This window comes from Schistocerca serialis, chromosome 9 (assembly GCF_023864345.2).
Source record: "Schistocerca serialis cubense isolate TAMUIC-IGC-003099 chromosome 9, iqSchSeri2.2, whole genome shotgun sequence".
Classification (NCBI taxonomy): domain Eukaryota; kingdom Metazoa; phylum Arthropoda; class Insecta; order Orthoptera; family Acrididae; genus Schistocerca; species Schistocerca serialis.
Window position 1 is genome coordinate 299455615 of NC_064646.1, and position 26136 is coordinate 299481750.

Genomic DNA, 26136 nt, shown 5'->3' on the forward strand with positions numbered 1-26136 from the left:
TTCTTACAAAATATTTAATATTGTAACTGAGCGTCGCTTTTCATATTACTCCTCCACTGGTTTTGTTAAACTGACATCGATTTCTGGTCGTAGATGATGCAACAAAACCAGCGAAGGGTGAAAAGTCAAGGCTAACAAACAAGTAACGCAGATTTTTCTGTAAAATTATCCAACCTGAACACACTCATATTATGAATGTTTACACCGCTCTACCACTTGCACAAGTTGACAGGTTTGCACTGTTAACGACAAGGAGTGAAAGAACGATACACTCACCAGAAACTGTGAATCTCTGAAGGCATTATCCCGTCTCTATAAAGATCTTACATTACTTAGTTCAAAAGCTGTGATTCTGTGCATCTAATATACAGTTAGTGGGACCAATGCGAATCGAGGATAATTTAAATATTATCACATTTTTATGTACAATTATTAGTATATGGGACTTTTTAGTAAATACACTCCTGGAAATTGAAATAAGAACACCGTGAATTCATTGTCCCAGGAAGGGGAAACTTTATTGACACATTCCTGGGATCAGATACATCACATGATCACACTGACAGAACCACAGGCACATAGACACAGGCAACAGAGCATGCACAATGTCGGCACTAGTACAGTGTATATCCACCTTTCGCAGCAATGCAGGCTGCTATTCTCCCATGGAGACGATCGTAGAGATGCTGGATGTAGTCCTGTGGAACGGCTTGCCATGCCATTTCCACCTGGCGCCTCAGTTGGACCAGCGTTCGTGCTGGACGTGCAGACCGCGTGAGACGACGCTTCATCCTGTCCCAAACATGCTCAATGGGGGACAGATCCGGAGATCTTGCTGGCCAGGGTAGTTGACTTACACCTTCTAGAGCACGTTGGGTGGCACGGGATACATGCGGACGTGCATTGTCCTGTTGGAACAGCACGTTCCCTTGCCGGTCTAGGAATGGTAGAACGATGGGTTCGATGACGGTTTGGATGTACCGTGCACTATTCAGTGTCCCCTCGACGATCACCAGTGGTGTACGGCCAGTGTAGGAGATCGCTCCCCACACCATGATGCCGGGTGTTGGCCCTGTGTGCCTCGGTCGTATGCAGTCCTGATTGTGGCGCTCACCTGCACGGCGCCAAACACGCATACGACCATCATTGGCACCAAGGCAGAAGCGACTCTCATCGCTGAAGACGACACGTCTCCATTCGTCCCTCCATTCACGCCTGTCGCGACACCACTGGAGGCGGGCTGCACGATGTTGGGGCGTGAGCGGAAGACGGCCTAACGGTGTGCGGGACCGTAGCCCAGCTTCATGGAGACGGTTGCGATTGGTCCTCGCCGATACCCCAGGAGCAACAGTGTCCCTAATTTGCTGGGAAGTGGCGGTGCGGTCCCCTACGGCACTGCGTAGGATCCTACGGTCTTGGCGTGCATCCGTGCGTCGCTGCGGTCCGGTCCCAGGTCGACGGGCACGTGCACCTTCCGCCGACCACTGGCGACAACATCGATGTACTGTGGAGACCTCACGCCCCACGTGTTGAGCAATTCGGCGGTACATCCACCCGGCCTCCCGCATGCCCACTATACGCCCTCGCTCAAAGTCCGTCAACTGCACATACGGTTCACGTCCACGCTGTCGCGGCATGCTACCAGTGTTAAAGACTGCGATGGAGCTCTGTATGCCACGGCAAATTGGCTGACACTGACGGCGGCGGTGCACAAATGCTGCGCAGCTAGCGCCATTCGACGGCCAACACCGCGGTTCCTGGTGTGTCCGCTGTGCCGTGCGTGTGATCATTGCTTGTACAGCCCTCTCGCAGTGTCCGGAGCAAGTATGGTGGGTCTGACACACCGGTGTCAATGTGTTCTTTTTTCCATTTCCAGGAGTGTAACTATTTCATTCGAGAAGTCATTTCACATCTGATGTTGTGGTGGTTACGTAATTATAACTGTATCTGACTTGCAACATACTTATATTACTGAACGGCTCACTTAGCTGATGGTTCAAGTTTGCAGTTGCAGGTTACCTATGTAACGGCTTCCTGGGGCAATAAAAATTCATTTTCAATATTTCATAAAACTGTTTACCCATTTAAAAAATTTAAGTTCTGTCACAATCTGCTCATTAAAGGTATAATCTTATGTTAAAAATTTGACACAGTAAGACAAGTACTACAGTAAGAAACTGCGTATATGGCGTGGGGCAGCGTAGTTCACGACGCGCAAATTACCCAGGCTATATTCATCCAGTGAGAGCTCTTCGCAACTTCTGACAACTTTACACATAATTTCAAACCTCTACGAAACTCTTTTCGCTGGACGCCCCCACAAAATGATGGAAGGAGCAAAGTTAACCGCTGTTCATGCAGTAAAATTTCAGCATCAGTCAAGACGTTTTAATATATTACTTCTTTACAACTAACTCTATTTGCAACACGTTTTTGAGAAGGTGTCCATTTATACCACTGAACGTGCCAGCAAATTTGTATAATTTTTCGATGCATAGTTCGGGAGATATGACGTCATAAATATTGAGATGCGTAAAAAACCAACTTTTGCTTCAAACGGAGAGCCAAGTACTCGGACCACACTCATCCAGTGTTTCATAATGAGAACACTTAGGGACTTCCAACAAACCTAAAACATAATTTCTAACCTTTTCTAAATGTTATCTCTCTTACATGCTTAACGTCAAATATATTACACATTAAAACTAATTTGTAAAGTAATCAGCAGTTTGAAGTTGTTTTATGCATGGGAGTTCGATTCTGTCCAGAATCTAATGTTCTCTGGTTAATAAACAACTGACCTAATTTTACTAAGCAGGTCATAATGACACTGTAGTAAAGTGTTACTAAGCATCGTTCAAACGGAGAGCTTATGTGTTGCGGAGATGGTGCCAATGCGTCCTCGTGTCAGGACGGAGGCGGCCAATGAAAGGAAGCTGTGGGGTGGCAAATGGCGAGCCCATAACCAGTGGCTTCTACAGAGTGCGCACATAAAACCGGCCCGAAACGGAATGCGAACGCGCGTGAGTAGCATTACTAGCTTGTCAGTTTCTTTGCCACCTTCCAACAGCAGTAGCGTGTGAGTGGTTGATACAGAAAGTAGTCGTTATAAACCGTGTACTTCACTGTCATGCCTTACTCCATTGAAGAACATGTGTTCATTGTTGAAGAATGTGTGTGGTCTGAATCCATTTAAGTTGTTCGTGACAGCCGGCCGAAGTGGCCGTGCGGTTAAAGCCGCTGCAGTCTGGAACCGCAAGACCGCTACGGTCGCAGGTTCGAATCCTGCCTCGGGCATGGATGTTTGTGATGTCCTTAGGTTAGTTAGGTTTAACTAGTTCTAAGTTCTAGGGGACTAATGACCTCAGCAGTTGAGTCCCATAGTGCTCAGAGCCATTTGAACCATTTTTTTGTTCGTGACACTTTTCATGAAAAGTTTCCTGAAAGTAATATTCCTGCAAAATCAATGGTTCAGGACCTACTGAGAAAGTGGCATTCGACAGGCAGTGTTGTTAATTCAATGAGAAATAAGGCACCGACTGTACATAAAGCTGAAATTGTGGCAAACGTGACGGCACACATTGAAAGAAGTGCCTACAAGTCAGCACGTGGATTATCACAGCAATGTGGAATATCTCGCAGGTCATGTTAAAGCATCCTTCATGGCTTAAAAATGAAACCTTACCGTGTGAGTGTTGTTCAGCAAATAAAAGAGGCGGACAAGGGTATGCGTACACATTACTGTAACTAGTTGCTGGAAACTGTCGCTGGGGGACATCTTGATCCGTTCTTCCTTTTTTCGAGGATGATCTGTCGGGTTATGTTAATTCACAAGACACTGGGCTACAGAGAATCCCCATGACATACTGCAAAAGCCGTTACACGTTTCAAAAATTGGTGTATGGTGTGCTGTATCTAGTATCAGAATTATCGGGCCATTGTTCTTCAACGAAACTTTCAACACACATGTTGACTTGCAACTCTACAATGAATTTTCGGCTCTGGTAACTCCAAACGAGAAATGTTGTGCGTATTTCCAGCAAGATGGGGCAACTTCTCATACGTCGGATTCTGATTTTACAGAAGAGAGGACCATTAGTAAGGGCCTGTGGCCACGCCGCTCTCCCGACTTGCCACCATGTGACTACCTCTGGGGATTTCTAAAGGCTAGAGTCTACCACAACAATCCCAGAACATTTGACACATTAAAAAACAACATATGAAGAAATTTAGAACATCCCTCAAAGAGTACTGAGAAGTGTTTTCCTTAACATGCTTCGACGTGCACAACTTTTCTTGGATGTTGGTGGAGAACATTTTGAACACAGACTTTAAATTCCTTTCCAAAATATGCTTATTAAACTAACAAAAGTAAATCTGTTACATAAACTGTTAATTACATAATTAACAATGAAACTACAATAAAAATGTATGAAAGCGATGATGTACGTTGATTTTCTTCTTTCATATTCCTGTCAGCGCAGGGGCCGGCTTTTTGTGCCCCACTCTGCAGATTCCAGTAATATAAACTGCTTTGTCAGGACAACCCTTTCTTCAGTGTCTGCATTTGCTTTATCATCGTCATTAGGAACAGCAGCTGCCCCCATTTGACGTCAACAGCCGGATAATCGCATGCTACAGATTTTTCTACGTATTACGGCCCTCAGTAATACATGTTTATGCCGCTCCTGCATAATTTTCAGTACCAGCTACCCACCTTCCATTAGCTCGTCTTCTCGATCTTTTATCGTCTCTTAGAATCCAGTGAAGAATTTTCTTAATCCGTCTACGAGGGTGTGCTGAAAAGTAGAACCTCAGAATTTTTATACTAAGACTGTTAAACCTTTGTAAATAAAACAAAATTTATTAACATTCCATATCTTTGTTCTTAATGTCTACATATTTCTCCCAACGAGAAATCGGTTTGCTGGTACCGTTACAGTAGAATCTCTGTTGATGGAGCCACTACCTTCTCACCTCTGCTTGCACCGCTTCATCACTATCAAAGTGAAGCCCTCGAAGGTGTTCCTTACGTTCTGGGAACCTACGGAAATCGGTGGAGCCAAGTCGGGACTGTTTAGAGGATGGTCGATGACACTGAACCCAAGGCATCGGATTGCTGCAGATGATGCAGCGCTCGAGTGTGGTCTGGCTCAAATGGCTGTGAGCACTATGGGACTTAACTTCTGAGGTCATCAGTCCCCTAGAACTTAGAACTACTTAAACCTAACTAACCTAAGGACGTCACCCACATCCATGCCCGAGGCAGGATTCGAACCTGCGACCATAGCGGTCACGCGGTCCCAGACTGTAGCGCCTAGAACCGCTCGGCCAATCCGGTCGGCTGTGGTCTGGCATTGTCGTGCTGAAGAAGAGGAGCTCGATGTGTGGACTGGCCCTTTGAATTCGTGCTTTCAGTTTTCCGGGGTTTCGCTTTACCTTGCAGAGTTTATGGTGGTGCCTTTACGCATGCATCCAAAATGCACTTCGCCTTGAACGTTCTAGAATACTGTGAGCATGATTTTGCCTCCTGATGGCATGGTCTTGACCTTTTTTGGCATCGGTGATCTTATTTAGCGGAACTTCATTGGTGCTCTCTTTTTTTCGGCATTAAAGTGGTGATATTGAGAACAGAATAAAAAAAATTCGGGAACATTACTTTTCAGCACGCACTCGTGCTGTCCATTCAGTCGGCTAATGTCCCGCGCACTTCCATATCAGTTTCTTTACCATCACAATTATATCTTCCACTACAGCTTGTCCCCGTATTCCTTTATTTGTTTTGATGTCTCTCACAGTGACTCCCAGGTTTCAGCTCAGTTCATTGCTGAGCCACCAGGCAGACAAGAAAAAACAGTAGTTCGCGGATATTTCAGTGTAGTCTTCTTAAAAGTTTCTGACAGGAAAAACGAACAGTAATCGCTAACTGGATGCTTCAATATGATTTCAGTACTGACCTTTGCAACGCACGTGCAGCAAGATTGCAGAACATTGATTGATGACATTTTTATAGGCAACGCTCAAGCTGAAAGAATTCCATGAAGTTCCGAGACTTCAGCCAGAAGATATCGAATGTTTCGACTGACGAGCATTCAGCCACCTTCAGCGAGTTGTTAGCACTGGAGATTGCTAGCTTTCGTCGCTAACTTTATACCAAAGAATCGTCGCGGGGACGTATGCGTAAAAGCGGCCGCTACGTGATCTACTTCTGTTGAGTTGGGCGCCCTCTTCGAATATTGCTCCATCTACGACATGCAGGCGCATACATAATTGTGGTACTACATACGCCCTCTCTGTCGGAATGCGGACTTGCGAAGTTAAATTTCAGGTATCAAATTAATAAAATTAGCTGTCGCTAGACGTGTCATTAGCCGTAAAATGCTTCCTTAGTTCCAAGCCAGAATGCCTCTGTAATTCTTGACAGCCTTCCTCGGCAAGGCACCCAGCACAATCTTCCTAGCCAGTACCAGAAAGGCCCTAAGTGCTCTTCCAAAGAGGGATCTGGAAGTCAGTTCACTGGTTGCCACCCACAAGTTAAAGTTATACTCAACAATGAGATTCGTATTATGGAAACGAGAATTGAGTATCAGCCTGATTTGTTTGTAGAAAAGAATGGCATTTGAACGTTTGACGTTTCCACTTTTCATATACTGTATACAGACTGTCTTTCCTTAGAATCGTTAGGCGCATTTTCTCTCGTGTTCCAGCAGATATTCGCAATTTCGTTTTTGCAAACAAATACTGCTGATCACGTCTTCCATGCACTGCCCAGCGTGGATAGAAAGCATCGGTTTGTTTCTAGTTACAAACAAAATGATTTTTAAATTGGAATTTTACGTGTCCATTCGACAGAGCGGTCCCTAATTAGTCTAGTGTGATATCTGTTTTATGGATGTGTGTTAATAGGGACGGTAAGGCCAGTATACCAGCAGCAACCGCACCGCTCTGGTCTGCGCTGCTGGAGTTCTGAATATTGTTCGTATTTTCCTGTACCTTGGCGGCCGTAACTATGGTTACTCACAAAGCGATACGTCTAGCATCTTGAAGCAACAGCCTACGACAGATCTGGGAGATGGTCTCCCAGGATTTTTGTTACCATGTATTAAGCTATCAGGCATCATCCAACTGGGAACTAATTACTTGTAGGGTCCCACAAGGTTCCATTTTAGGGCCCATACTTTTTCTTGTGTATATCAATGACATTTCATCAGTAGCATTATCAGATGCCTAGTTAGTTTTGTTTGCCGATGATACAAACATTGCAATAAATAGCAAATCAAGTGTAATCTTAGAAAGATCGGCTAATAAAATATTTGTGGACATTAATCACTGGTTCCTAGCCAATTCTTTGTCATTAAACTTTGAAAAACACACTACATACAGTTCAGAACTTGTAAGGGGTGTCTCACGAGTATATGCCTAACATACAGTGACAAGCAGATAGAAGAAGTGGACAGTGTTGAATTCTTGGGATTACAGCTTGGTAATAAATTCAACTGGGAGGAGTACACCACAGAACTGCTGAAGCGTCTTAACAAATCTCTATTTGCAATGCGAATTGTGTCAGACACAGTGGATATAAAAATGAAAACGCTGGCATACTACGCTTACTTTCATTACATAATGTCATTTGGGATTATTTTTGGGGTAAATCATCAAGCCAAGCTAAAGTTTTCCGGGTACAAAAACGTGCTGTAAGAGTTATAAGTGGTGTGAACTCAAGAACATCCTGCAGAAGCCTGTTTAGGGAGCTAGGGATACTAACTACTGCTTCCTAATATATTTATTGCTTAATAAAATTTGTCATTAAAAATATATCACTTTATCAAACCGACAGCTCAGTTCATGGAATCAATACTGGAAATAGAATAATCTTCACAACGATTTAAAGTCACTTACTCTTGTACAAAAAGGTGTGCATTATTCAGGAACACACATTTTCAATAACTTGCCAGCAGCCATAAAAAGCTTAACAACCAATGAAATTCAGTTTAAGAGAAGCCTAAAGGATATATTGGTGGCCAACTCCCTCTACTCCATTGATGAATTTCTCAGTACGACCAACTGATGTGTACAGCTTCTGCACCATTTCAGTGCAGTAATGTGTTCATTGTAAATAAGTGTGTGTGTGTGTGTGTAGGTACACTCTAACTTCTGTACCATTTCAGTGCAGTAATGTGTTCATTGTAAATAAGTGTGTGTGTGTATAAGTACAATCTAACTTCTGTACCATTTCAGTGCAGTAATGTGTTCATTACGAATAAGTATTGTAGTAGTTCTATTACATCTTTATTACCTCATAAATAAAAAAAAACTTTCGTTTTATTTTAAATTCAGTGCATTAGTGTTTATAAAATGATTCTTTCATATAGTGTTCATTAAAAAATGACGATTATTCCATTTGGGACCTGTGGAAGGTACATTAGCTTATTTGATTCAGTTGTAAATATTTGTTATGTATTATTGTTTTCCTGACATGTTCCACATCCTGGAGGACCTACTCACTATGGATCAATTGGAATGAAAGTAAATCTAATCTAATCTATGGTCACCTCTAAACAGTGCCCTTTCGTGATAGGCGAAAATGCGCCCATAGCCAACGTAACTGGAGAGGTGGGCGCTAACAGTTCCTGTGTCCTGGATTAATATGCGGCTCGGCGGTTTGAAGGCTAGGTTGCAGAACCTGTTTGGGCTTCAACTCTCCGAAGTGTGTGACGAATTGGTGTCCCTGCACGACCGCATGCTGCTAGTCATATTTGAACCTCATAGCTCCAAATTTTAAGATAGCCCACTACTTTGGGAAATTTTAATATTAATTAAACAGTGAACAGGAAAATAGTTCAGCCCCCTCAACTCAATAGTATGTACGGCGACATGACATCGGTATGGTTTGTAGGTCGGAGAAAATTAGTGTCGACATTCAAATTGAATGATTCAATTATTAAACTTTTTAATTAGTCACTTCATGCGTCCGTGCTCGGTATGAATCTGCTCGTCATCTCGCCAGCAATGTGAATGTGTAACCGGATTTTCTGTATTAATTTTACATCACTCTTTGCGCCTGCCACTGGGAACGAAAGTCTTGCTGGCTTCGTTACGTGCTGGACCTGTCCAAGAGAAGTCTTTGGGTTGCATCGTGAACAGAAAGCACGTAAGATACAATTTTTTAAATAGTTTGGTGTCTTGATTATTTGCTTTTTAAGCATGCACTGTCACCTGTTGGGGGTATTTTTTGCGAGAAATATTTGTCATCATTCATTATTCTTGTTTGAATGTCTTTAATTAGTATCAGTTCTTAATATTAATCATCCTTACAGACACTGTATATCGCACTGAATTTATCTAGTCTCATGATTTCCTTATTCTCAAGCCACTGAGAGTTTCGGCATCTAGACACAAAATTTCACTATTAATTAAGAAAGCGCCTAGTCACAAACATGGTCGAAAAACTGGACTAAGAGCTGCCAACAGGCAGTCAATAAAAAGTAAATATCGGCGCTACAATGACAGTGGGGACAGGCGGATAACAGAGTATTGTGAACAATAATGGTTTAACAATTGCAACATGTTCGAATGTTTCCGCTCAGTACTGAACGTGCCGAACTGCGTCTACTGTTTTCATTCGGTTGCTCCCACAGACTGGTTTCGCTCAAAATAATGAAGGAATAGTATAAGGTGCATTCAAATGAAACCCGGTCACTAGCGTAAAATAACGGTAACGATTTTATAAAATCAAAAATGTAGTTATACAAAGTACACACACTCAGAAATAGTCGCCAGAACTGTTGGCACATTTATCCCATTGTGACACTAGCCGGTCGATTCCATCCTTGAAGAAGCTAGTAGGCTACTCTCGGATCCAGGCCTGGACTCAGTCACACACTTCGTCGTCCGTTGCGAATCAATGTCCGCGAATGCCCAGTAACCGATGAATCTCGTCCTCGGTGTCCAAAACTAAAGCACTCACTTCGGCAACAATTTTCGATGTAATGACACGATGAGCCTGTCCAGGATGAGCATCGCCTTCCAGTGACTCGCGCCCCTCAAGGAATCGTCTGTGCCATTCCACAACACTCAGACTGCCCTCACCGTACACAGCCTTCATCCGTCGATACATTTCACGGCCTCCAATTCCCTCCGCCGCCAAAAATCGAATCACTCCTCGTTGTTCCTGCATGTTCACTTGCATGTTCGCTAGTGGACGATAACATGTGTGACCACCTTCTCTTCGGCGTGAAACCACACTGGCGCTGTGCAACATCAAACGGTGCGCAAGCGTCAGTCTGTCTACCAATAGTTGGCGCCACTATACCCGCAGTTGCGTGGTGCCACCTTATGTGTAAGGCAGAGATAGATGCACTGACGAGGTTTCATTTGAATAAACCTCATAAAACCGATACGTAAAGGTACAACCGACTGCATCGGTTGCTCCAATAAACTGGTCCACTCTAAGGAATGAATGAATCAACCGATGCATAGAACTACAGCCGAGTGATCGTTTTCGAACAAGCGACGGAATCGATTGTGTCGAATTGTTTGTTCCCATCATTATTTGGGATGAGTTAGAACGTCGACTTCGTTAGAGACCGCAGCGTCCAAAATCCCCAACAACTCTGGTTTCGGCTCTTGTGTAAGAATGGCCTGTTATTCTTTCAGAGACATTCAGAGGCCTCACTGAAAGTGTCCCCCAGTAGAATTCAGGACTTTATAAACGCGAATGGTGAACAAATTCCATATCAATGTCCAATAATAGTTGCCGCTAATATACGCTAATAACAACTGTGTCAGTGACTAACACCTCTACCTATCTTTTATTGTTCCAGGTTGAGGAACCAAGCGTCGGAGATGTGTGTGGTGACTGGGAGCTGGATGGTGGACGCTCTGCTGGTGGTCCTGCCTCTCGCGTACTGGTACCGCAGGTGCAACTTTTTCTTCTGGGAGAAGCTGGGAGTGCCTTACTTGAAGCCCACGTCGTTCCTCGGCAACATGGGTGGGATGGCGATCGGAGAGCAGCACGCCGGAGATCCCATATACGATTGCTACCTGGAGGCTGCTGATGCGCCCTTCATGGGTATGTTCGCTTTCGGCAATCCGCTGCTCATGGTCAAGGACCCGGAACTGTTGTCTCGTGTGCTGGTGACGGATTTTCCAGCATTTAACAGCCGTAACTTCGCTGTCGGAAGTGACTCACTGTTGACAAAGTCTGTCTTGGGTGCAAATGGAGACAGGTGAGAGTAGTTATTATTGTTATTATTATTATTGTAAGCCCCGTGGATCATATTTGCAACAACTCAATATGATGTAGTACGTGTCAGTAGGTTCAGAAATAAGATACATTTTCTCTGTGAATACAAAAGCGCCTAGGTACTGAACATTTACATAATTGTTTGACGATGAATAAATGCGCGTCAGTTCTACAACTCATTTATTTGGATAAAGCCGTACAGACGACCCAAATTTCAGGATGTAAATTCCGTCTTCAGACGCTGCCAAAACCAAGGGAAACTACAAGGTGTACAACTTTGCTTCCGCCGTTTGCCGAGGTAGTGACACAGCAAGCCATTTCAAAACGTCTGAAGGCTAAGGGCATGATTCAGAAAGAAGGAACTTGGGTCCCGTGTGAGCTGAAACCAAGAGACGGTGAACGGCGTTTGTGTGTTTGTGAACAGTTGCTTCAGAGGCAAAAACAGAAGGGATTTCTGCATCGCATTGTGACCGGGGAAGAAAAATGGGTTCATTACGATAACTCTAAACGCAAAAAATCATGGGGATATCCCGGCCATGCTTCCACGTCGACGGCGAAACCGAATATTGACGGCTCCAAGATCATGCTCTGCATTTGGTCGGACCAGCTCTGCGTCGTGTACTATGCGGTGTTAAAATCAAGTGAAACAATCACAGGTGATCGTTGTCGAACGCAGTTAATGCGTTTGAGCACAGCATTAAAAGACAAACGGCCGCAATACAGCGAGAGGCACGATAAAGTGATTTTGCAGCACGACAACACTCGACCCCACATTGCAAAAGAGGTCAAAACATACTTGAAAACGTTAAAATGGGAAGCCCTACCCCACCCGCCGCATTCTCCAGACATTGCTCCCTCTGACTATCACCTGTTTAGATCAATGGCGCATAGCCTGGCTGACCAACACTTCTGATCTCATGAAGAAGTCATAAATTGGATCGATTCGTGCATTGCCTCAAAAGATGAACAATTTTTTCGACGCGGGATTCGTACATTGCCCGAAAGATGGGAGAAAGTAGTGGCCAGCGACGGAAAATATACTTGGAATGATACATATGTAACCAATTTGTTTCATTAAAACCTCAAATGTTGGGGAAAAACGGCGGAAGCAAAGTTGTACACCTTGTAATTAACATTCAAATTGTCCATAAAAATATGAACATCAGGTCATACTGTGTTTGCGTGACCAGTCATGTTAAAAATCCAGGAAATGTATCAAGTAGTACGTGAGATCCCTTGCAGGTAGGCATGAAAATGTTCTTTGAGTCAAGTAGTAGAAGTAAACGGTACCTAACCGAAAAAACATGAATTTATCAATAAACAATCATTGCCAGCCTAATGTAACCTAAGCAGCCACTGCGAACGGTCAGATGTGGTAGCATAAGAAAGTAAAAAGAAGGGCTTACCGTATAAGCGTCCCCAGCCCATCGCTTGTCGTGGACGCCCAGCCAGACGTGTCAACAGATTGCCGCGCGAGCTACGATGAGACGTCTCAGTACGCAACACACCATAGAGTGGCCGCCACCAGAACTAACCGGCAGGGACAATTGCAGAAATCATAACTAATAACATGGTCATACCCTCACGTTTACTCTCGAACGCTACCCGCTAATAATAGCGCTAAAACCATATTACTGTATGAACGGGCAGTCATTCATGTTATTTTCTCAGGGCCATGCCACATGTCTCGTGGTTCGCAGTTAGTTCGTAGGTTATGTTTGGCTGGCAATGAGTGCTTATTTGTTGATACATTCACGGTTTTTGGCTGAGGTTCCGTTTTACTGGTACTAGTTGACTCAAAGCAAGTTCCCAAGCCTCACCCGCACGGAATCTCGAATGCTACTTCATAAATTTACTGGATTTTGTACTTGACTGGTATGATTTTCTCGTATACAATCAAAGTATGACCTGATATTCACATTTTTACGGACTGTTCTGATAGTTCTTCTTGTCTTTAATAGTGCCTGAAGATAGGGTTTACATCCTGAAAGCCGAATTGTGTCTACGACTTTATCCAAGTAAAGGAACCGTCAAGTACAGCTGGAGCGAATTTATTCATCACGAAAAATTTTAGCGAGAGTTTTGGATGTCCCTCTAAGTGTATACTTGCATAACTGTTTTTTTAAATCTTCATCTACAACAAAATTAGTTAAAAATAGTTCACACGTATTACGTTTTCAGAAATGCATCTACGGAGTAGAAGGAGTTGTCGAGCAGAAATAATTTCAATTTTTGCAAAATCTTTCATTGTCCTCCAGCACCTTTAATTGACAAGGGAAGAGTCAAATACTTTTGTAGCTGTGTTCTTTGGGGCTTGTGGCGAAATACATAAAAAAATTAAATTTATTGATTTTTTTTTTTTTTAAAAAGAGGAACAATTATGGATATGGAACTGTAAATTTAGAATTTTTTTAAAGGCTTTTTTGCGCACTGTATTGACTGGCTTGAATGCGGGCAAATTCAGTGCTGTGTGAAATTTGCCTGTAACATAATTTACCATTCCAATTAATTAAATTTTTGAATTCTACGTCATTGTTGATTTATTCAGAGTTCTCACCTTAGACGTAGAATTCGTCCTTCTGGCACAATATTAATTCATTAGTAGCCATCGATGTTCTTCTCTTTGTTGACCATGTGTATCTTCCTGAGTCGGCATCGGTTCACTTCACAAAGACGGTGGAAACCAAGGAATACAGTGCTACGTCGCTTTAAATAATTCTCGTAAAACTTAGATACTTATCACAATTTTTTATTCACAAGACAATAAGACTTGCTCTGCTCGTCGCACAAACCATAAATACTAACAAAATGGCTGCCTTTCCACACACATCAAAAATTACGTCCATCCCCTACAACGTAACAATCGAAAGTGTCTCTTAACTCCTTCTTGGAGTATGAAACAAAAGAGAATCCAATATGAACATTACAGAGGTTATATTCTACATCCACCTCAATTTAATCTTTGGCGCAGCCTTTAAGGTATTGTATGTCTCTGCGTCGGAATGTGTCATTACAGGCTTCTCGTGCAAGAGTAAAGTTAGGCTGTGAATAATGGAGACTATTTTTGTTCTTACTGTTATATTCATGAATGCTAATATTGTTTTCAAATAAAGCCCAATAACCAGTAACTTAATTTTTCCTCAATGCTTGGCAGAACCTGACAACTATTGGATGGCGCACGAAATGTGTTACCAATTGTTTCTTTCACAATTTACGACGCACATTAGATATCCCACTGGGACACCAGCAGAACTTGGAAAAACAAATGAATTACGAAATGATGTGTAATTCACGATACTGCCGCTAGGATACTAGTAAGCAGCAATGGCTGACAATGGAAAACTGACGACACAGCAACGATCGGCAATTGTGTTACTTTTTCATGAAACGAAAAGCCTTGTTGTGACTCAGAGGCGTTTTCGACAACAGTTTAACACACGATGGGTCCCTAGCAAGAAGACCATCCACAGGTTGTACTATAAATTTGTACAGGAAGGAACAGCATTGGAAGCGAAGCGACCTCGGCCTAAGCCTATTTGTTCGGTGGAGAATATTGAAGCGGTACGAGTTGCTGTACAGGGAAGTCCCGGGAAATCGTGTAGAAAGGCAGCAGTGCAACTGGGAATATCCAGACGCTCCGTTCAACGCATTCTTAAAAGTGAACTCCATATGTACCCATACAAGATGACCTGCGCACAGAAATTCACTGAAGAACACAAGCAGCAGAGACTACTGTTTGCTCATTGGGCGGCGGATAGGGAAGAAACTCTCAACAACGTTTGGTTTTCAGACGAGGCGCATTTTCATTTAGACGGTGTGGTTAACAAACAAAATGTACGCTTTTGGGCCACTGAAAACCCACAAGTGCTTCATGAACGACAACATTATGCTCCGAGGATTACAGAGTGGGCAGCAATTTCCAGTCACGGACTTATTAGATCCTTTTTCTTTGAAGAAACTGAGAACAGCGAGCGTTATTTGAGCATGCTTCGCAATAGCTTCATTCTACAGCTTCTTGCTACTGCCTTGCCCTTCAACATGCAGTGGTTCATGCAAGATGGAGCAAGACCACATACTGCAAACACTGTGTTGGAGTTTTTACACGAGCATTTCGACATGCGGATCATTCCACTCAGGTTTCCAGGTCGCTTCAATGACGGCCAAAATTGGCCCCCCAATAGTCCAGACCTCAATCCATGTGACTTTTTTCTTTGGGTGTACCTAAAGGAAAAAATTTTCTCGAAACGCCCACGTGATTTAATGGAGCTCAGAAGACTTATTCTTCAAACTTGCAGTGAAATTACGGAAGACATGTGCCGTGGGGTAATCACTAACTTCAGTGTTCGTTTGAAGGAAGTTAGGAAATGAAATGGACATATTGAGCATGTTCTGAGTTAGAACAAATCTCCATGGACGGCTCTTCATTGTAGTATATGTTGACAATAAAGCTTATATGCAAAAACAAAATGGTAACACATATCGTGCGCCGCCCTGTATTTTAAATAGGAACACTTCCTGATATCCTGGGGAACATTTATTTGGTTACGTGCCGGCCTTCGGCTTATTATGCCATCAGCAGGTGATCACCACGGACAGCAATGCATGCTCTGCAACGTACTTCCAAGCAGGTTGTAAGGCTGGTAAGGAGTTCTTGTGGTAGGCCGTTCCATTCCTCCGTCAGTGCGATTGACAACTGCTGGATGATCCTTGGTGCATGTGGGCGTGCTTAAGTAGGTTCTCCCAACGCATCTCACACGTGCTCTGTGGTATTTAAGTCCGGGTAGGGGAGTGGGGGGGGGGGGGGGGGGAGACGATCATGCGAGTTCCTTCGCCGATTATCTTGTCGTCCCAAGAGTTCCTTCACACGTGCTCTTCGGTGCGTCATAAAAAAGATGTCAGGGCCGAGTGCATCCCTGATAAGACTCACGTAGTGAAATTGCTTGCTTATGGAATAGCGTCTCAGTTATGTGACTGAATTTGTGATTTCCTGTCAGAGAGGTCACAGTTTGTAGTAATTGACGGAAAGTCATCGAGTAAAACAGAAGTGATTTCTGACGTTCCCCAAGGTAGTGTTATAGGCCCTTTGCTGTTCCTTACCTATATAAACGAATTGGGAGACAATCTGAGCAGCCGTCTACGGTTGTTTGCAGATGACGCTGTCGTTTATCGACTAATAAAGTCATCAGAAGATCAATACAAACTGCAAAACGATTTAGAAAAGATATCTGAATGGTGCGAAAAGTGGCAGTTGACCCTAAATAACGAAAAGTGTGAGGTCATCCACATGAGTGCTAAAAGGAACTCGTTGAATTTCGGTTACACGATGGATCAGTCTAATCTAAAAGCCGTCCATTCAGCTAAACGCCTAGGTATTACAATAACGAACAACTCAAATTGGAAGGAACACATAGAAAATGTTGTGGAGAAGGCTACCAAAGACTGCGTTCTATTGGCAGAACACTTGGAAAATGTAACAGATCGACTAAGGAGACAGCCTACACTACGCTTGTCCGTCCTGTTTGAAAATATTGCTGCGCGGTGTGGGATCCTTACCAGATGGGACTAACGGAGCACATCGAAAAAGTTCAAAGAAGGGCAGCACGTTGTGTATTATCGCGAAATATGGAAGAGTGTGTCGCAGAAATGATACAGGGCTGGAAATCATTAAAAGAAAGGCGTTTTTCCTTGCGACGGAATCTTCTCACGAAATTCCAATCAGCAACTTTCTCCTCCGAATGCGAAAATATTTTGCTGATACCGACCTACATAGGTAGGAAAGATCACTACGTTAAAATAAGGGAAATCAGAGCTCGTACGGAAAGATGTAAGTGTTCGTTCTTTCCGCGCGCTATACGAGATTGGAATAATAGAGAATTGTGAAGATGGTTCGATGAACCCTCTGCAGAGTATCCATGTAGATGTACAATATGATGTCACAAAAATGTTGGTCGGCGAGAGTACCGTGTTCAAAGATTTCCATCATTATCCCTCCGCACAACCTTAACATCTGGACCACCAAAATGATCATGTACTGGAGTCTGATCTTATCCTAGAAAGTCCGCAGCTCGTCATCTAGGCCGGCCGTGTGACCGAGCGGTTCTAGGCGCTACAGTCTGGAATCGCGCGACCGTTACGGTCGCAGGTTCGAATCCTGCCTCGGGCATGGATGTGTGTGATGTCCTTACGTTATTTAGGTTCAAGTAGTTCTAAGTCTAGGGGACTGATGACCTCAGATGTTAAGTCCCATAGTCCTCAGAGCCGTTTTTTCGTGATCTAGTGGCTATCGTGGTCCCGGGTTCTATTCTCGACCGGGTTGGGGATTTTCTCTGCCCGGGGATTGGGTGTTTGTGTTGTCCTCATCATGACACCACCATCATCATTTGTGACAGTGGCTAGACTGGACTGCGAAAAAAATTTGGAGTGTGCAAAAACTGGGAATTTGTACTGGCGCTGATGACCGCGCAGTTGAGCGCCCCCCAAACCAAACATCATCATCATCATTATCCGAGAAGAGTCCGCGACCCCAGTCCTCACTGGTCCAGTCTTTGTGTTCGTGGCGTCATCGCAAACGGTGCCGCCAGTGAGCGGGTATCAACGTAACGCGACTTACTGGTCGTCGGGAAAAGAGATTCCTCCCCCTCAACCCCCCTCCCCTGCACCCGTCACCCGTGCAGTCGCCGTTCCACTGTTGAGCGCCAGTTTTCAGCATTGCAGTCCTGTTAAATGTGGGTGCAATTGCAGCTGTTGTTTGACGTGGGTCCCTTCTTGCGTGCTGCACACTGTAGCGGTTATCTGCTTCTGTAATCGACCGTGGTCGACCTCATCCTTTCCATCCTGGCAGCTGTACCTGTGGGTTGGAATGCTCCCGATAAACTTGAGACAGTGCTGTGGGCAATACCAAACTCCTTGGCTAACCTTGTCACAATTCGTCCTCCATCCAGTTTCCTGATGATTCCTGCCATACGAATTTGTCCGAATGTTGTCGCCGCGCCATGTTGTAGCGCAGAACATCACCACCGTGCACGGTAGTTGCTCGCACACTGTCGCACATTGTCGCTTTCCGCTTCTTGAATTGCCTCGTGTTGCAGGACCATTTGGCGCTATAGTCACGCCGACCTCACAGCATGTGGAGTCCAACTTTCTATGCACGACAGGGAGACCTTCGGCATCAGGTTCCTTGTTCCTTCACTCATTTCGACAGAGTAGTTTGTTTGTTATGTTACTTCATCTACACTGAAGACACAAAGAAACTGGTACACCTGCATAATATCGTGTAGGCCCCCTGAGAGTACGCAGAAGTGCCACAACACGACGTGGCATGGACTTGACTAATGTCTGAAGTAGTGCTGGAGGGAACTGACACCATGAATCCTGCAGGGCTGTCCATAAATCCGTAAGAGTACGAGGGTGTGGAAATCTCTACTGAACAGTACGTTGGAAGGCATCCCTGATATGCTCAATAATGTTCATGTCTGGGGAGGCTGGTAGGCAATGGAAGTGTTTAAACTCAGAAGAGTGTTGCTGGAGCCACTATGTACAATTCTGGACGTTTAGGGTGTCGCATTGTCATGCTGGAATTGCCCAAGTCCGTCGGAATACACAATGAATATGAATGGATGCCGCTGATCTGACTTGATGCTTAAGTACGTGTCACCTATCAGAGTCGTATCTAGACGTATCACGGGTCCCATATCACTCCAACAGCACACGTCCCACACCAGTACAGATCCTCTACCAGCTTGAATGGTCCCCTGCTGACATGCAGGGTCTATGATGTTGTTTCCATACCCGTACACGTCCATCCCCTCGATACAATTTGAAACGAGACTCGCCCGACCTCGCAACATGTTTCCAGTCATCAAAAGTCCATGTTGCTGTTGACGGGCCCAGGCGAGGCTTAAAGATTTGTGTCATGCAGTCATCAAAGGTACACGAGTGCGCCTTTTGCTCCGAAAGCCCATATCGATGATACTCGCTCCTGTGAACTGGAACGCGTTATGCAGATCTTGGTGCCTCTCGCGTCCATCTAGAAAAGATAACTTGAAGATGCCTAAATACGGTGAAACGCGTCGTTGAAAAATGAAAAACTTAAATTGCAACCAAGACTGTTTTTAACCAATACCATATCGATGGTGTTTCTTTGAATGGTTCGCATGGTGTCACTTGTTGATGGCCCAGCATTGAAATCTGCATAAATTTGCGTAAAGATTGCACTTCTGTCGCGTTGAACGATTCTCTCAAGTCATCGTTGGTCCCATTCTTGCAGGATCTTCTTCCGGCCGCAGCGATGTCGGAGATTTGATGTTTGCAAAAATGGCTCTGAGCACTATGGGACTTAACATCTGAGGTCATCGGTCCTCTAGAACGTAGAACTACTTAAACCTAACTAACCTATGGACATCACACACATCTATGCCCGAGGCAGGATTCGAACCTGCGACCGCAGTAGCAACGCGGTTCCGGACTGAAGCGCCTAGAACCGCTCGGCCACAACGACCGGCATTTGATGTTTTACCCGATTCCTGATATTCACGGTACACTCGTGAAATGGTGGTACGGGAAAATCCCTACTTCATCGCTACCTCGGAGATGCTGTGTCCTATCGCTCGTGGGCCGACTATAACACCACGTTCAAGTGTTCTTAAATCTTGTTAACTTGCCAATGTAGCAGCAGTAACCAATCTAACAACTGCGCCAGACGCTTGTCATCTTACATAGGCGTTGCCGACCGCAGCGCCGTATTCTGCCTGTTTACAAAAAAATGGTTCAAATGGCTCTGAGCACAATGGGACTTAACATCTGTGGTCATCAGTCCCCTAGAACTTAGAACTACTTAAACCTAACTAACCTAAGGACATCACACACATCCATGCCCGAGGCAGGATTCGAACCTGCGACCGTAGCAGTCGCGCGGTTCCGGACTGAGCGCCTAGATCCGCGAGACCACCGCGGCCGGCTCTGCCTGTTTACATGTCTCTGTATCTGAATACGCATGCCTATACCAGTTTCTTTGGCGCTTCAGTGTATCTCATCCATAAGTGTTTGCAGAGCAATGTATTCCTAATATTCTTTACAAAACTCTTCATAACAAACTTCATAAGACAGTAAATGTGTTGTGCGTTTATTAGTACGCCAATTTTTTAAACAATTTCTGACATGATGTTCCAATATATATTATCCTTACAGCATTTTTCTGTGCAGTGAATACTTTGTGTCTATGTACTGAATTGCTACAGAAAATTACTCCATATGACATCATAGGACCGAATTATGCAAAGTAATCTAATCTGGTATTTTCATCAACAGATCGGTAATTACACGTAGAGCAAAAGTTTCTGAACCAAGCGTTTGAGACGCTCTGTAATAGTATACGATTTTCAATTGCAGCTTTGATCAGTCTGCTCACACAGCAATTTTGAACAATCAGTTGTACATAGTCGTATTTCCTTTCTCCCGTACAGTATTGTTATTGATGAAGGTATGAATTGTACAGAATTGTACTAACTGTGTTTTTATAAGTTAACTGAAGGACCATTAACTGAGAAGCAGTCAAAAATACTTTTGAATACTTCACGTATTGCTCGCTCTGTTGTTACAGTTCTGTTGAGCTTCATTATTATGTTTGAAACATCGTCAAAGAACACTATCTACTTCTGCTTTATGAATGTGAGTGGTAGGTTAGGTCATTTATGTATAGCAAGAACGGGAGTGGTGCCAGAACTGAACCATGTTGAACGTCAGTAGTAATTTTTTCTCATTAATAAGAAGATTCATATTGGCAGCCGTTGTGTGCTATCAATTACTCTGAAGTGAACCACTTTCTCATTAGGCCTCAAATGCCATAAACTTCAAGCTTCTCCATAATAATGAACTTGTGATATGCACACTCAAACGCCTCATACACATCACAAAACATCTCCGTGGGTGGGATCTTGTTACACTACTTAAAAATAAAAGTGAGGCTTCTGAACCGATTCAAAGTGCGTCCTGTACCAAGAGTAAGACACAGTCGTTTGATCTATCACAACAATAAACTCCAACCTCTAGGAGGTGCTAATTCGTTAATGTATACACAGTACCATTTGTAGAGCCAGGAAAGTAGGAAAAAGTTATTCGCGGATGGAATCCGAGAGTGGGCTCATGAGTAAGTGAATAGCGCACTAGGGGGCTGAGTGGTCAGCGCGACAGAATGTCAATCCTAACAGTCTGGGTTCGATTCCCGGCTGAGTCGGAGATTTTCTCCGCTCAGGGACTGGATATTGTGTTGTCCTAATTATCATCATTTCATTCCCATCGACGCGCAAGTCGCCGAAGGGGTGTCAAATCGAAAGACCTGCCCCCGGCAAACGGTCTACCCGACGGGAGACCCTAGTCACAGGACATTTACATTTTTAACAGAGTTTGTTCTAGTCTCGGTCCAGTAAACAGTTTTAAGGATTCACAACAGAAACAAGACTCATTTCAAAGACATTCTGTACAGTGTGGCTTGGTGGCTTATTGGGGAAGCGTCGCACTGTAGAACAAAGGTCCGGGATTCGATACTCAGCTGGTCCGGTAGTTTCCCCTGCCACTTACCGCATCAGTCACCTCTGGCGTTGATTTGTGTTTAATGTCAATAATGATATGCCTGTCTACCTGCTTAAAAAATCCTGGAATATTGTTTACTACCTGCATGAGCGACTTCTTGAAGTCATTGTCAATAACAGTCTCAAAATGATACCCTTCTGCTTGTTACACTAAAATAATTCGATATTAAATTAATTGTTCTGTTGAAACTGAACGCTTTTGGCTTCATGCTGGGTCTTGTCTATAGCAGGTGCCGTAGCACACATATGCACACATCAACACTTACATCAAAACTGGTACAGATGTGAATCACCATGACATTTTTATATAACTACTTAGGTGGATGAACTGTTTCTCCTGTTTCGATCCAATTGCTGTTTGTCAATATATGTAGCATGCCTCTTACTGAATAGAACTGGCCGGTCGGTGTGGCCGAGCGGTTTTCTATGCGCTTCAGTCTGGAACTGCGCGACAGCTACGGTCGCAGGTTCGAATCCTGCCTCGGGCATGGATGTGTGTGATGTCTTTAGGTTACTTAGGTTTAAGTAGTTATAAGTTCTAGGGGACTGATGACCTCAAATGTTAAGCCCCTTAGTGCTCTGAGCCATTTGAACCATTTTTGAATATAACTCTGAATGTATGAACTAACATGAATTGTTGACATTTAATGAGCAATCCATACACAAAATATTAATTGGAATAAGGCTTGCAACATGAACTGTCTATAGTTTAAAAAGTTTGTCTAAATGTACGAAGACTTTTTTTGAATAAATTTGCGGGAATATAGTTTATTATAAATTATTTAAATTGCTGAGTCACTTTCGTGTAACATTAAAATCGAAAGAGAATGGTAACATGAAGACTCTATTAAGAAATTCCTATAGCCGAGTATGGTATTGTATCAGTCAAAATTTGTTTTCGTTTAATATACATGGCGTCCCAGGAGGAATCATCACTGTTCCGGAATGTGACATGAACGATCATTCAAAGCAAAGAAGTATAGTAAAATACGTACCTTAAAATTTATGAGCAATCCTTCCTCTTCTATGCTGTGAAACCGATCTCTTGTATTCCAAGCACTTTGCTTTTCATATTTTGGGAAAGGTAATATGGACCAAAACAAAACAAATATCTAGTAAACACGGGCTCTAAAATGCGTAACTGAATTCCTATGAGCACGTCTCCAGCATAAGAGTTGTGTTTCACGACAGCGAAGATGAACAACTGCTCATAGCTCTTATGGTTGCAAGATACCACGTGTGTGAGGGAGAAAGAGGTATGAATTTTTATTTAAACTCTATAAATGAAATGCAAGGAGGGCTGTTCATGATATAAGCGGTTTATTCAGTGAAACTGCACTAAACTGCATATGCAATAATTATTGAAATTCTATCAAATTCATTAAACATTCACTCACAAATTATTCAAATAATGATAAACGAAATAAAAAAAATTGGGTCGCCAGATACTGTAGAAAGTATATAAAAAAACAACAAATAGAACTGAATTGACACCAAGAGCTCATAACAAGTGAATTATGTCAGGTGCCTGCCTTGCTATTTGCCTTTTAACATGAGCATTGTATGACTTCATTCTAATTTAACGTATAAATAAATTACACGAGACGGGTTGACCTGGTGTAATAAATGAGGAAGGAATAATAATAATAAAAAAAACCAGCTGAACATATTCTTAGCGGGCAAACGGTGAATACTGTGCCTTACGTCTTTATGAGCATCTAACACATTGCAAGGAAATTGAAGAAAGCGAAAGAAGAATGCGCAGCTAGGAAAGCGGACGTTTTCTGTGTTATCATGTTCATAGCGTGGTCGGCGTGGTGGTGGAGTCGGCTGATTGCGTGCGGCTGCATCAAGACTCTGCCGGCGACGTAGTTGATAGCGTCTAACATGCCCTACGCTGAAAATAGTAACCGAAACCTGCTACTGGAAGTTATCATTACTGGACGACGGTATGCGTCCATCTGCAAGTGCAAACCTACATGAAACTGCATTAAACAAAGCTCAAAACTATTCTAACATTACTGCCATCATCGGACATGTAGTAAATCAAAATGTGATCCTGAGTTAAGCTCTTGCTAACGCGCACAGTGAGTGAAGCTCGTCTACTTGGATCTAACAAACTTTGCTCTCTTCGTTGTTTGCGACGAATGCAAAGTACATCGTCTCATGAAAAGCGATAAGAGAATCCTTGCGACTTATCGGAAGCAGTCAAGAGTGAACTCCTGCCTCCTCAGATGCAAAATTCGGAATCCAATACTACTGCGCTCCTCGCACCTGGAGAGAGAGCGCCGCTCCCCTCCAGCGTCTCGTCTCCGCCCTTCCGCAAATTACGTAGCTCGTACTATTTTTCAAAGCGAACATGAGATTATTGCAATGAAGAGGTCCGTTTCAAAATTTCCTCCCTCCTTACCGTCGCCTTCCGCGAGGAAAAGAGAGCGATATCCTGTGTGAGACAGCGTATACAAATAAACCAAGACTTCTCCCTCTGAATATTGCCGCTATGTTCACAGGTGTTCTGCTCGCGGGAAGCGGCCAAAATTCCCCGGGCCACTTGAGATTCTTGGACACCCAAGTCGTGTTGTTGCTATTCAACTCGCCGCTCTGTCCGTGTTACCTAGAATCGTGACAAAACTGTTTTTCGCTCTAAGTTTGTAGTTTCCGCTGCCTCGGGCACACGTGCGAATGTCCACGGCTTCCCTTGGCAGTGTGTTGATGTATGCAGCATGTGAAGTGTGCCGACAAAGGCGCGCGACCGCCGCTCGCCCGTGGGCACTACCTGTGTCCACCTGGTCGCCGGGCTTCCCAGCTAGGAGCGCATCAGAAGAATTCCTTTCATGCACAAAGTGTACCAAGTTTGCAAAGAGAAGAATCATAGCCCTTTACCGATGACACAATAATTCAACTCCATCACACTTCATACACTCCTGGAAATGGAAAAAAGAACACATTGACACCGGTGTGTCAGACCCACCATACTTGCTCCGGACACTGCGAGAGGGCTGTACAAGCAATGATCACACGCACGGCACAGCGGACACACCAGGAACCGCGGTATTGGCCGTCGAATGGCGCTAGCTGCGCAGCATTTGTGCACCGCCGCCGTCAGTGTCAGCCAGTTTGCCGTGGCATACGGAGCTCCATCGCAGTCTTTAACACTGGTAGCATGCCGCGACAACGTGGACGTGAACCGTATGTGCAGTTGACGGACTTTGAGCGAGGGCGTATAGTGGGCATGCGGGAGGCCGGGTGGACGTACCGCCGAATTGCTCAACACGTGGGGCGTGAGGTCTCCACAGTACATCGATGTTGTCGCCAGTGGTCGGCGGAAGGTGCACGTGCCCGTCGACCTGGGACCGGACCGCAGCGACGCACGGATGCACGCCAAGACGGTAGGATCCTACGCAGTGCCGTAGGGGACCGCACCGCCACTTCCCAGCAAATTAGGGACACTGTTGCTCCTGGGGTATCGGCGAGGACCATTCGCAACCGTCTCCATGAAGCTGGGCTACGGTCCCGCACACCATTAGGCCGTCTTCCGCTCACGCCCCAACATCGTGCAGCCCGCCTCCAGTGGTGTCGCGACAGGCGTGAATGGAGGGACGAATGGAGACGTGTCGTCTTCAGCGATGAGAGTCGCTTCTGCCTTGGTGCCAATGATGGTCGTATGCGTGTTTGGCACCGTGCAGGTGAGCGCCACAATCAGAACTGCATACGACCAAGGCACACAGGGCCAACACCCGGCATCATGGTGTGGGGAGCGATCTCCTACACTGGCCGTAGACCACTGGTGATCGTCGAGGGGACACTGAATAGTGCACGGTACATCCAAACCGTCATCGAACCCATCGTTCTACCATTCCTAGACCGGCAAGGGAACTTGCTGTTCCAACAGGACAATGCACGTCCGCATGTATCCCGTGCCACCCAACGTGCTCTAGAAGGTGTAAGTCAACTACCCTGGCCAGCAAGATCTCCGGATCTGTCCCCCATTGAGCATGTTTGGGACTGGATGAAGCGTCGTCTCACGCGGTCTGCACGTCCAGCACGAACGCTGGTCCAACTGAGGCGCCAGGTGGAAATGGCATGGCAAGCCGTTCCACAGGACTACATCCAGCATCTCTACGATCGTCTCCATGGGAGAATAGCAGCCTGCATTGCTGCGAAAGGTGGATATACACTGTACTAGTGCCGACATTGTGCATGCTCTGTTGCCTGTGTCTATGTGCCTGTGGTTCTGTCAGTGTGATCATGTGATGTATCTGACCCCAGGAATGTGTCAATAAAGTTTCCCCTTCCTGGGACAAT

General features: G+C 44.4%; 1 protein-coding gene across 1 annotated transcript in view; it reads left to right on the forward strand.

The window, feature by feature from the left end:
- LOC126418984 (cytochrome P450 6k1-like) overlaps positions 1 to 26136 on the forward strand; it is a 140631-nt gene that overhangs the window by 33117 nt on the left and 81378 nt on the right. Inside the window, exon 3 of the mRNA XM_050086032.1 lies at positions 10824 to 11228. Coding sequence (XP_049941989.1) covers positions 10824 to 11228 — 405 coding nt within the window. The remainder of the gene's footprint in view (positions 1 to 10823; positions 11229 to 26136) is intronic.